This window comes from Camelina sativa, chromosome 9 (assembly GCF_000633955.1).
Source record: "Camelina sativa cultivar DH55 chromosome 9, Cs, whole genome shotgun sequence".
NCBI classification, from domain to species: Eukaryota; Viridiplantae; Streptophyta; class Magnoliopsida; order Brassicales; family Brassicaceae; genus Camelina; species Camelina sativa.
The window spans coordinates 27,933,500-27,947,184 of record NC_025693.1 but is presented as its reverse complement, the minus strand read 5'-3'; the positions used below and the strand labels follow the sequence as shown (position 1 = coordinate 27,947,184).

The 13,685-nt window shown below is 33.6% G+C and overlaps 1 protein-coding gene and 1 long non-coding RNA gene across 2 annotated transcripts; one reads left to right on the top strand and one right to left on the bottom strand.

Annotated features, from left to right (window-relative positions):
• Window positions 106-1,798, top strand: LOC104712658. Its single transcript, XR_755544.2, has 4 exons — window positions 106-482; window positions 728-932; window positions 1,008-1,216; window positions 1,306-1,798. It is a non-coding gene; the product is annotated as an uncharacterized LOC104712658 (long non-coding RNA).
• LOC104712657 (auxin efflux carrier component 3-like) lies at window positions 7,691-11,028 on the bottom strand. The gene is made up of 6 exons (XM_010429600.2): window positions 9,616-11,028; window positions 9,223-9,529; window positions 9,040-9,125; window positions 8,461-8,618; window positions 8,299-8,375; window positions 7,691-8,200 (listed from the first exon to the last, which is right to left on the bottom strand). Exons 1-6 carry the CDS (start codon window positions 10,856-10,858, stop codon window positions 8,134-8,136), a joined length of 1,938 nt encoding a protein of 645 aa, XP_010427902.1. The 5' UTR covers window positions 10,859-11,028; the 3' UTR covers window positions 7,691-8,133.

Genomic DNA, 13,685 nt, shown 5'->3' with positions numbered 1-13,685 from the left:
TTTTTTTTTTTTTTTTTTTTTTTAATAAATGGTTTGCAATTTATAAAAACATATGTCCATTGGGCTATTTTCGAATAGGCCACACAATAATCCCCATAGGGACAGTCCAATTACACCAAACCAAATCCGATAACTAACCAAAATCAACCCGGGTTTAAACCTATCTAAACCAGTAGCTAACCGATATAAACCAGAAACTTTAATCTTCAATCAGAGAACCCGATTGGAGCCGCTTTCCCACGAAGCAGCGGATACTCGCCGGAACAGAACCATGGAATACGGGAGTGGAACGGAGAAGGCGATACAGGACCATCACCAACCCGACACCGTAGAGGTGTGAAGAGAAGGAAGAAGAAACCGATCAATCAATCCGGAAGCCATGGCTCAGTCGTGATAGAGATAAGAATGATGGAGAAGCTTCTCTTCTCAAAGAAGAATACGTCACCGGCGCCGTTGACCACCAGAAGATCTAATTAATACAGGTAGATGGAGAGCCGCGTGGTTTGGTTGGGATCTGATCTTACCTTCGTTTTAGTTTGTTTCTGAATTGGAATTTATAGCAGTGATTAGATTGAGTGGTTGAGTTAGGATATTAGTGTTTACTTACAAATCTTTGAATCATTCTTAAGTTGATGAAGTTGCCTACAAGTTCCACAGCCAATCTTTTGACACACATTGGCTATCACAAAATCTAATGCTGGTGAATTTCTTGTTGTTGTTGTTGTAGGGAGAACAAACTAGATACATTAAGCATGATGGAAGATGTCAAAGGTTCAGTGGAAACTTCTTGATGTCTACCCATGAGAGGACTGTTTTAGCCTCTAAGCTTTGTTTTTTCCATGAGAGCATAAATGTGCAATGGTAACATTGATGTGCAAAATAAAGAAGTCAAAGCAGAACAAAATTTGGAAGTAACCAGAGAAATTAAGAAAGTATGTGTTCATATCAGTTTTGGTCCTGCAGTACTGTTTCAGTTTTTTGAGTTTCAATTTATCATATGGTTTCAGGAGCCTAAAAGATTTGAACAAGGAGATTACGAGACGGAACGAAAGGGAAACGGTCAAGGACCTGGCAAATATCATTATATCTCATATGCAGTAAAGCAAAAAACCTTTGTTTGATCATTTTGGTATCGATAAATTTGTAGATCAACGAGATGGTAAAGGCGAAACCAAGATGATCAGTCTCATGGCAGATGATTCTTTGCTTTAGCCAAGTTAGCTTTATTACTTTTCATCGTAGAGATTATTATATTTTATCTCAAAAAGAGAAAAACTGAGTACTCTTGTTGTTTCAATGTTTTAGCTTGAACTGGCCGTTATGGTTGAAGAAATGCAAGAGACTTTTCCCTGAGAACAAAAAAATGAAAGTCAAAGAAGCATCTAAAGCAAAACTGCAAGTATGTAACACATTACATTCTGATATAAGCATCTAATTCAATTATTTGCTTCCTTCAGATAGGTACATTTTGAAATGCTTATGTTCGAAATTTCGAATCAAGAAGGTGAAAGAAATTAGTGATCAAAATACTAGGTTCCAAGATAAGAATGTTCATAGAGATGCTGCGATTGTGGGTGGAGTTGGACGAAACTTTTATAATATATTCTCTGACATGGGTTTTATAATCTATTCTCTAGTAGCCATTATTCTAAATAGTATAATCTCTTACATGGTAGTGCATGAACTCTTTCAGTGTACGTAAGGTTTTTCTATGTGGCTATCAAAACAAACATTGTTAAAGCATACGACAAATGTTGAATCCAATTTCTTGGAGAATGCCATGTCAAATGATACTTAGATCCAATGGAGTATGAAGTGTATTTCCTCACCAATTCGCGGTTTTACAATATGGATGCTTATATAAAGTCGTTGTTCGACTTCGACAATGGTTTATGATGTCAAAGTAACTCACGATAAGGAGTTTACGACAAGGTTTTTATACGGAATGTGACTAATTTTTTTGTGCTAAGACGTTACATCTGATAAGGTTTTTATAGAGGTGACATGATATGAATTCGGATATCGGGTATCTTTTTTTTTTTTTTAAAGAAGAATATAACAAATAGATGAGTATATTGAAAAGAAAAGAAAAAAGTGAAGCGAACCAAAGATAACGTGAACCAAAGAACATGTAACACAACAAACAAGTACACAAAACCAAACTAATGCCGGGATACACTTGTATTTGCATTTACATTCCTTTGTTATTTTCCTTTTAAACTATACACACTTCTTTCTCTTTCCTTTATAATTCTATTTTTAAATACCAAAAACCTCGCTTTTTCTTTGTGACAAGAGAAATGACAACATGTATTGTCGATATTTTCGAAAATGTGTCGAGAATCAACCAAACAAACCATAAGAGAACACACCGCTAATGCAAGAAGAATATATCTTAATGTGGTTTAAATTCATTAACAGTAGGGAAAAAAACATAATTCCACTATATTATAGTAATCAATGTATTTATGCTTACTGAAAATTAAAAAGAAGATGGATCGAGTTGGAGTTGGCATGGTTGTATATATTGAGGGAGTGTGAATGGTCAGACGCAAAACTTCCTTTGTCTTGAGACTCCGACCGGTGTCCGTGGTTCGGCCGACACCCACCTTCACCTGTCCTCTCTCTCAATCTATTCACGTTTACTTTTCTCTTTAACTTTGCTTTTGTTGATTCATGAATTTTATATATACTGGATTTCAATTATTAGTATGGTGATGGTATGCCACGAGAATGCAGCCACGCACACGAGGACACCACCATATCCTCTCATCAAACTTTTCCCCAATCATCTTCTTTCAATTTTTCATTTACCTTATGCTGGCAAAAACCCTTGTCGAACTTATACTCATATAGTTCATTGATAATCATGATGAAATATGCTTGTAAGATTAAGGATAATATTATGTATATATCCACCACTGTATATACATGTCCTATTCTTTACACAAATAATAGATTCTTTGCACTCTAAGAAAATGTAAAAAAAAAAAAAAATCACTATTTCAGAAAATTACAAGATTTTTTTTCTTTTTCATTTGATTATTACAAGATTTTTTTTGTAATATATTATTTATTATGTGGACATCTTATTGTACGGTTTTACTCGTGTCATCTAAATGTTGCATAACACGTTAATTTTCTCCGTCTCATGCTTTTTTTTTTGTATAAATTTATTTTATCAAATTGACTTGTAGGCATGTGGTCTGTCATCCTATTATTCTACTATATTTTATTAAATGAATATTTTAAAATAACGTGTTAAAGATTTCACAATAATTTTAAAGGTTCCTTTCGCCAATTAAGAAAATATACTCAAATCGCCAATTAAGAATTTTTTTAATCCACATTAGTAAATCTTCATTCTTTTTCATTTACATAATCTACTCTAAATAATATGCACATTTTTGTAACAATAAAAAGAATGCACATTTATGGTAAGGGGGGTTGGGACTTGGGATGATTAGTTTCAAAAGTGTAGGGACAGAGAGACTATTTGGATCTACGCTAGCACATTGTGATCCACATATTTTCTTTCGTTTTCTTCGACAGGTATAATGTGACTCGCGATCCATTGCCTTCAACATATATGGGACAACTAAGTCACAGTTGTTCTTTTCCTTCTTCTTTTGGGTCCATTTTTTTGTTACTTCAATTCAATTGTCTTTGAATTCAATTGGATAATACATAGCTCTTATCTGTTCCACGTCCATTTCTTTTCATTCTGGTTTCATTAATCATCTTCAAAGGTTTGTTCGTTCAATAAACGGATTGTGCATTCGTGTTTTTCGACGTCCCTACCCCTACGCTTTGCCCATCGTGTTGTAGGGTGGACGTTCCGGTCTTGCGAAAGCCGTTTACATGCATGGCCCAATTTGATCAAATCACAATGAAAGCAATGTTATAACGGGAAAATTCCAATGGAGATAAACGTAACACAAGATGCCAATGAAGGGAATTTGTGAGCACATGAGAGGAATGGGCATATAGATAATAATAAATTTATAGACATCCCGCGCGAGTTGAGGAGAAGCAAACAAGCAAGAAGCATTCATGTTTTGAAAATTATTCACATTTTCTAGTATGTACACTATCTATTATTAAGTAGAGTGTATGCACATGTGGATATTAGCACCGGCTCGATAATAATAGAAGTCGTATGGTTAGCACACTATAAGGTATCCAGCTCATGCGGAACAAAACTATTGTTTAAAAAACTAAGGAATATGATAGTTAAAACTTAAAACTTAATTTATTACATGCACACAAGTATTTTAATTTAAAATTTGAATTTGTAACAAAAAAAATAATAATTATTAGGCTGTAGGTGTGTTTTGTTCTGTTCAAAATTCTTCAAGATGTCGGACAATCTAAAAGATTTAGATGATTTACAAAGATCAAATGGAAACATGCGACAAAAACGAAGACGTACAACAGTATAATGTTTTGACAACTATTGTGGTGTTTTCCGAGATAATTCAACGTTTAATCAGAAGTAAATCACTTGACTAGTCAAAAGAGCTATGAAACATAAATGGATTAACGGGTAGGGTTTTGACCACAACTCAGTATGATCTTTAAGAACGATTAGAAAGTAAAGAGATGTGAACAACAGAAAGAAATCGAGCGCTTTGATCGAAGAATTATGTGGTTAAGTGTAATAGCATCTGTCGGAATACTCGTTAAGCCTAACTGATTGACGGATGTGTGTCGTGTTTGGATTCGTCGAAATCCGAGTGTTAAAATTAGTCCAACCTGCACTAAAGTGAAATGTTAATAATTATAATTACGTACGTCATATACGTTTATAACGAGACTGTTAATTTTCTCAATAATATAATATATTATTTTGTAGCAAAACATGTTAAAGAATAAGCATAAAATATTTGAAAAACCATTAGCGCTTTAATTTAGTGTACATAAAAAAATTTCGGAACTTGCTCAGTTACGTACTATAAACGGACCTTGGTCCATGTATGTTTCTTGCTCGAACATGACAACTTTTTCTTTCCACATAAAAAGTTTATTACTAGTATGTGATTCTTCAACATCATGTGCTTTTTTAATTTATTTGTTTACATATTTGTTATATGTCATTATATAGTCGAGTGATACCAATACCATACTTTGATTGTGATATGTGAAAATTGACAGTGGTTTTTCTGTTTGCATTATACATATTACTTTTCTAAAATTTATACTGTATTCAAGTATTTTTAGTTTTTCTTTAAAAGTAAGCACATCACGATATATATATAGTCCATAAACTACACATAACATGTACCTCGCTCTCCTCAAGAAATTTGTTTACTGTTACAAAATTTTTTAGGAGATTCAATTAATCATGCATCGATTTTTGTCATGTTAATCTTTTATCATCGAGACAATCCCATTCTATGCAGAGTCCAAAATACGTGACGATATTACCGATAAATGTTTCTGATTCCATGACGAATTTTCGATAATAACAAAATACCATTAGCTAGAAACAAGTAGATTTGTGGAGGAGTATTATTATAACTGACTGAAATGGAGGTGCACAGAGCCCATTACAGCTTTTTGTGCGACGCATGTTGGTCTAATGAGACCTCTTAAATAGAGACACTTGCTAATCTTGAATAATTAATTTAATTATAGATTAGCCGACCAGTTTTATAAGTCATTGACGGTGGATTAACTGTTTTAAGACTTCTTTCGATATGCGTCCCCTTATGTTCCTATCCAATGCGACAACACATTCAATTGGTACTCGCCTACTCGGAGCCCAATCAACGTTTTTCCCACTAATTAACTTACTTAGGGTGCAAATGGTTGTATAAGATTGAATGGTTGGAAAATTTTGAGTTGAAAAAAAAAAAGTTGAACAGCATTCAATTTTTCATCTGCAAAATAGTGGATGAATGGATTGAAAATTTTTCCTTTGTAATTTGTTCAGTTTTCCAACTTTTTGAGTTGAAGGGATTGAATACGTTTGTTCAACTCTTTCAACTTATTCATTTCAAATGGTAAAAAGTGAGTTGAATATTTGTTCAACTCTTTCAACTTATTAATTTAGTGCAACCATTTGCATCCTTAATCTCTGATTAGTGATTACTCTTATCGTTTTACGTCTGGATTAGGTGATCAAGTATATAAAACAGCAAACACTATGTTTATTTCCTCCGTTGATGATTCTTAACTTTTCTAGTTTAGTTTTTTCTTCTATAAAGATTGATATTAAACGTGTTTTAAGTACTCTATATTGGTTTAGGTCAAAAAATTTGAACTTCAAAAAGTATGTGAATGGGCAATATTAACCGAATTACTAGCGGTTCATATTATTGGGAAATGTTTTGGCATAAAAAAATGTATGTCTAATTAATTATAAAGATAATACATATAATAAGAAAACAAATATTAATTATATGAGTGAATTATTTTAAAATATATACCTATATGAAGCACAATGATATGAAGTTGAATACTATATAATATTTTCAAAATAGTTACAAGCAAACAAACTTCTTGGTGTTGAATACGAACACGTAGATATTAGTTTAAACTTCAAACCATATAAAGTTTATAATATTATTTACTAATAAGATAACTAAAAATTACAAAAAAAAATTGCCAAGAAAACAGCTATAACGATCAAATCATAAAATTAATGTATTGTACTGTGTGATAAATTAAATTACATTATATATATTTTTTTTTCTTTTTTTTTACATTACATTATAATTAGCATCTTATTGAATAATATAACATGGTAACTGCTAAAAACACATGCTAAATCTATGTTATTTTAAAAACAGAAATGAAAACAGATATTTTCTTATTGTCGTTTTAGTAAATATAAAATAGAATTTGGTTTAGTGCATATTTATATATATATATATATATATTAACTAATACTGTAAGTAAGTGTTATATCATGTAAAATTATCGGTAGTATATATAGATTTTAACTTTTTAATTATCATAGATGGAGTTTTTAAGATGATATGATTTATCAATTACAAACAAAATGTGCAAAATATGATAGAAAATTAAGATTCAGTCGTCTGAAATATAAAGTCAGTTAATTGTTATATTTTTATCTCAACCAAACGCATGTCTAACTATATAATTAATTTTAAATAGTAAGATGGAAAAATCGGCTCGCAAAACGAGAAAAAATGGCTGAACTCTCTAATTAAACTATAATTATAAGAGCTGAAATCGGTCATTTTCAGTCAATTTATGTTTATATCCATTTTCTACTTTGTTGACAAAAAAGAAACATACACTCTACTTTATTAAAAAAAAAAAAAGTCGAAAGAAATTAGAGAAAACATATAAAGAAAAGATAAAAGCGCCTTTTTATAAACTTTTATATAAGCTTTTGACTTTTTAATTATCTTTCTGCCTTTTCTTGATCTTTTTAAAATAATTGTTCATCATCCCTACTCAGTACATGGACTAATAATTACATCACTACCAGCTTAAATTAATGATGAAACGAAATGCTTTCAATGCCAAAGCGCCTAACCCAATTCTCCCACTACCACTCTCATCATTTACAACTGCAGAAAAGAATCAGTAATTCTACCAAATCTGATTACAAATCTCAATAATATAAGAAGAATAACATATATTCTTATAAGTTTTTTACTAGAAACTCTTTACTTTAATAGCGTTATATGCTAATGTGAAACTTGGAACAAGGGGAGATTCAAAATCAAAAACCACACTTTTTCTTGGCTAAAACAAAATCTACACAGTAATCAACTAGTAGTTACCCCAAACCTAATCAAAGAACACATTAAAAACAAAAGAGACTGGTATAAAAATATAAAAGTTACAAAAAATAATAAGTTGTCTTCTTCCTCCAATCTTTTATTTATCTTTCTTTGTCTCGTTGCCCCATGTTTTGCTCCTCCTTATCTGCGTCCCATTGTCTCACTCAAATTATCTCCCAAATATTCTATCTGTAAAATATGGGAGAAGAAAGTGTTTCTTGGCTTGTAATGTAGGCATCATCATTCCTTAAATCATGCTACTCCCTAGTTTTACTTATATACTCTAAGCTTTTAGTTTGTTCCATGAGACAATCTCTTGTTTCCCTTCACCCTCTACAATTGATCCTTTTTCGAGGTTTTTGTAATCGAAAGCTTATAACCCGAGTAGAATGTAGTAAACCAGCGTGATCGGAAGCGCTATGAGCATTCCGAATATTACCCTGCCAAAATCATATGGTTTGCAATGTTACATGTTAAAAAAGGATATCATTAGTAATATATAATCTAATAGATTAAGAATCATATAATCTCGACTTACCCTGTACTTAAAATAGCAGGATGAACATTGTACTCCTTAGCAAACACAAATGGCACAATTCCTTGAGGTAATGCAGCCTAAAAAACCATAAAAAAATTACTTAGCAACAAATCAGCTTAAAATATTAGAGCTGAAATTAATTAATGGTTAAAAATAAATTACCTGAACTATAGCAACACGCAGTAAATCACCACGCAATCCAATGGCTATGGCAGCAACCGCCATCACAGCCGGGCCCGTGAGAAACCTAACCGCCATTGCAAATGTTGCCACGGAGTTCCCACAAGCAATTAATTTGGGTTGTAACGCCATGAACAACCCTACACGATTTTACTCAAACAGTTCAATTTCAAAATCCGGCCATGAATATATATATATTTGTATATATCTAAAAAAAAAAGTTCCAATCAAGTCCCATAAAAATGGGGACCATGACGACTATCAACAACACGAGACCACGTCGTCCACCATTACAATTTATCTAATAAGACACTCACAACACTGTCCCACCTGTCGGATGGTCCATCCCCAAAATTTTTGTTTCTTAATCAAATTTATGGAGTACCTAATTTAATTCTATTATTATGTAAATGAGTTTGATATGTCAACGAAATATGCAAAATTTAGACAATCTCTGTAATAAATAACACGTTTGGTATGAACCGGATTTATTCATTTTAATGGCTTAAAACCTAAAAAAATTCGAAAGGAATAAAAACACAGTACGAAGAATAAACTTACCCAAACTGAACATTGCCATTCCAAGACCAGCATCAGATAGAATGGAGATAGATTGCTGTATTATTTTTGGCATTGCCACGTGCCACCTTCATATTCAATACCGGAATGTAAATTTCTTGATAACCGGTTGGTTCGACTCAAGAAAAAAAAGCAAATTTTTTTAATTTTGAAGTTTTTACTAACCGGAAAGCGACGAGAGCCCAAATAAGGCCAATGAGACTAGAGTAAGTGTTTGGGTTCCTGATGAGTTTCCTCCACACCATTATCAGTATCAGCCTTGTCATCACACTCGCCGGCGGCATGTTTTTCCGTTGACTTTCTCCTCCTCCGGCGGCTGCTCCTAGACCTGTCTTTGATTGTAGCTCCGCCGAGGAATTTGGAGCGAGTTTGTTGAGTCCATTCTCAGCGTCTTTTGCTCTTTCTCCTTCTTTCTCGGCGAAACTGAATTGTTGTTCTCCTCCGAAATCTCCACTCCCTGGATGAGCTTGAGCTATAGTCACCACACACAAAAACCTAATTTGAGAAATTTTTGCAATTACTTATCAAGAAAGTTATTTAAAGTATGTACTAACTAACCTTTGCTCTCTCCGTTGTGAGATTGATCAGGTACTAACATACGAATCTCTTTAGCACCTTGATCAGATCTTCCACCTTGTTCATTGTCTGTGGCTCCGCCGAAAACGTTAAGACCCGCCCGGTCTGAAACGGGTGAACCGTTGGAGCTCCAAACGAACATGTGAAGCTCCTTGGCGTCATGGCTGTTTGACTTGCCGCTGGTTGGTAGAGTAGTCTGCTGATTCATATTGACGTCTTTCGGGTTTTTATTAACGCTTTTATTGGCGGTAGATGTGGTAGTTGAGGAGAATTCTGCATTCGGAGCCGGATAAGACCCGGCTCCTCCTCCTCCCCCACCTCCGGGGTAATACCCGAATCTCGGGGAGGACGTCATGGCACAGTTCTCCTCGAAGTTCGAAGGTCGAGGAGTGGGACCTCTAGAAGACTGTACAGAGTACATATCTGCCGGACCAAAATTGGAGAGACGGCCACCGGGGAAACCCATCATCGAGTAAAAATCAGAGTGGTTAAAATTAGAGCCTCTAGGAGTTGTGCTAAGGCTGTAAATCTCAGCTCCGGTGAGGTTAGACGGCCGTGGAGTCATGTTCGGCCCGCAGAAAGAGCGACGGGAAGCGTTTGATTTCCTCACGGTGACGTGAAGCTTCCCGTCGTCGCCGATCTCAGCGTCGGTTTCAAGAAAATCATGGCCGTCGAGTGAAACGACATCGGATTCAACTTTGAACGAAACGATTGAGGCAGCCGTCTCAGGGAACTGCTCCATGATAAGCATCTTGGCGCCGCGAAACTCGAAGAGGAAAAGAAGAAGCGTGTACCAGATGATACACTGGAGAACGACGATTTGGACCATGAGGGAACCAGAGTACTCGCCGTACATGGCGATCAAGAGAGGAATCCCCATGACGAGAGTGTTGGGAAGCGTGGAGAGGGAAAAGATTGTGATGCTCCACTCGAGGCTACCGGAACGGGTGAGATTAGCCCAGAGAACTAAGAGAGACAACATGATGATTTTTTGGAGAGTGTCGGCGGCGATGAAACGGAGATTCATGGCGTAAGGGTTGTTGGTGGATATGAAGTGGAAAGAGAGGAGAGGAACGGCGAAGATGGCGACGAAACGGTTGATTCCGGAGCATTGGTCGGGAGAAAATATCTTCCACCACCGGACAGAGCCGTAGGCGAGGATCATAGCTACGTAGAGAGGGATCACGGCGGTGAGAACCGTGTAGAGGTCGTGCCACGAGATCATCTTGAAGGGGCAAAAGTGGAAACAAGAGAGAAAGAAAAAAAGGAAAAACAAAAAAAGGAGAACCGTTAAACAACGGTGTCTGAGGGAAGAAGAAGAAGTGAGAGAGGGCTTGGGAGCAGTGTGTGTGTGTGAAGGAGTGAGCAAGTTTGGGTTTTGAGGATATAATTTAAGGAGGGGATACCACTTTACACCTCTTTATACAGCAAATACGTGACCACCCAAGTTCCTTTTTACTATTTTTATTTTATTCTTTTGTATGTTAGTAGTATTTTTTATGTTATCGATATTATCATAAAATAATAATATAAGATGTTTTGAGTGAAAGCATGCAGATTAAGAAATAACCACTTTAAAAAAGTTCAACCAATTATAAATAAGACTGCATAAAATAAATAATAAGAAAATATAAAAGTAATTTAAAAGTTACTTAAAAAGTTGAAAACATCTTATATTTTGAAACAAAGAAAAACCTCTAAAACATCCTATATTATGAAACGGAGGGAGTAGTTTTTTTCCTCTTAAAAATATTGGTTCAAGAATTGATATGTATTGGTAGTTTTAGTTTTATTACCCAAAATCTTGTAATGTAAATACCGTATGTTTTGATAAGAATACTTCTCAACATTTTGTGTGATATACTTTACATAACTAAAATCTAGTCATTTTGGTTCGACCACATTGTAGATAACAAAATACATATAAGCCTAGTAAAATAATATTTTTTTTTTAAGTATGAATAAGAATATTATTGAAGCATATTTTGCAGTTTTCATTCTAGTTTAATTTTAATATTTATGACATGCACATGCCATTCATTTTTTTATTTTGTATGCAAATGTGTTTCACGAAGATTAAAGTAAAATAGAAAAAAAAATATATATATATATATATATATATATTGAGTCTGCGAACAGATTTTTACTACAAAATAGCATCTGAGTTAGATCTTAGAAGAAGGTCTACATGTGGCACTCTACTTTTGGGGATGGGCATCGCAGACATACCTTTTCTCTTCTGTCCCCCTCTCTTCTTTGCTTTTCGTATTTTAACTTTACCTTTTCTTTCACATTCTCTTAACTAATCCATTTTTTCGTAATATGAATTAATCAATATCGATATCAAATATATACTTATAAAATATCTGCATTACGAAAAATTATAAGGAAAAAAGAAATGGATGAAGCAATAGTTCAATATCTCAAAAGGAAAAAAGAAACAAAAAAAATTGGAAATTCGCTTTATATTTTGTGATGTTTAATAAATCACTTTTTTAGAAAAAGTAATGATTATAAAAATAAGGAGACAAGATGGGCTGGAGACAAAGAAGATCCACTAAGAAATTGGATGGCTCAAATGGAATTTGGCTAATGGCGTCGAGTGTGTCTATATGTTATTGTTAGGTTTACTCATTTGTCCCGTGAAGTAGGCAACACTCAATTACTCCTTAGACGACATAAAATGTTTAGCCTATATTCTCATCATTAAGCTACTGTCTAATCCCCCTCCATGATATTAGTTATAACGTCGCTTCTGAATTATTTGTTCAGATAAGCTCAAGTCTTAACTTAGTAGATGGTCAGAAATTGGAATACACATGCTAGTATAGAATAACGAAACGATTGGAATTTTACAATATCAAACATCACAATTTTGTTTATTTAACATGTCATGGAAATCGCTCTGTTTTTGAGTGTTACAAAACTAAACAGCTCAATTTGGTATATATATAAATTTTGTTAATACAGTATATCATTTAATTCACTTTTATATTTAGAAAAAATATATATTCTATTTTTTATTCTTATAAACTTTTTTCCCGATATGGGTAATACTACCTTTTTAGTACACAACCAAAGTTCCACATGAGTAAATGGTTGAGACAGAGAATGTCGTGACCTTCTTGTGACTTAGTGTTGCTGTATCTTTCTGATTGCATAAAAACATTACTTGACACAACTTCCTCAGATAAGTCCAAACTTGAATGATTAATTGCGATTTATGCATGCTAGATAAAATTTGCCGTCCTTATACAAAACCAAATTATACACTTTTTTTTTCTTTTTGTTAAACACTTTATTCAACTAGTTATTTATCCTAATGGAATCAACGTCTATTATCTTAATATATATTTTCATGCAATTGACGTTCAATTAACCAAATAAATATATAATCCTAAATATCGGCACAAGATTTAGGGAACTTTTGGAAAGCACTTCATATGTCAGCGTAACCATGGTACAGTTTAAATTTGTGGTCTCTTTTAATTGTTAAGAAAATGAATTAATATAAATATCATCTAAAAATTAGGTTAGGGTTGAATTTAATAGAGTAAAAGATTCTTACAACGAAAAAAGAAATTTGATAATAATAATTAAAAAAAAAAAGAGAAAGTAAAGTACAGTGTCATTCAATAATCACACTGTATGCGTAATAAAATTATGTTTGTGGTTGAATAATTAAAGTCCAAGTCAAACCTTAACATAGTTTTCTCGCCTTTGATATACGGAATTGTAGGAACGATAACGAAATTTTAGATTAATATACGACTGATGCTTCCAATAATCTCTGAGATATATACTTATCAATCGTACCGAATAGAAAGATAAACGACATTCTCACAAACAACCACACACGTTGGGAAAGAAAAAGAAAAAGAAAAAAAAGAAGACGAACGGTGTTGGTGTAACATAGCGATCATATTAAAACTATTCTCTTCATGATAAGTTTTGAATATTGATTAGATGGTGGACCATTTTTCTTTGACACATACTAAATGGTGGACTTTGACAACCTAAATGTTGGACAATCAAAGCCAATGCATTGATAT

Excerpts from the sequence above, each read along its gene's own strand:
- LOC104712657 (XM_010429600.2), bottom strand. The coding sequence starts at position 10,858 with ATGATCTCGTGGCACGACCTCTACACGGTTCTCACCGCCGTGATCCCT. Across the intron at positions 8,619-9,039 it reads AATGGCAATGTTCAGTTTGG|GGTTGTTCATGGCGTTACAA; the intron begins GTAAGTTTATTC and ends AAAATCGTGTAG. Across the intron at positions 8,376-8,460 it reads TGCGTGTTGCTATAGTTCAG|GCTGCATTACCTCAAGGAAT; the intron begins GTAATTTATTTT and ends ATGGTTTTTTAG.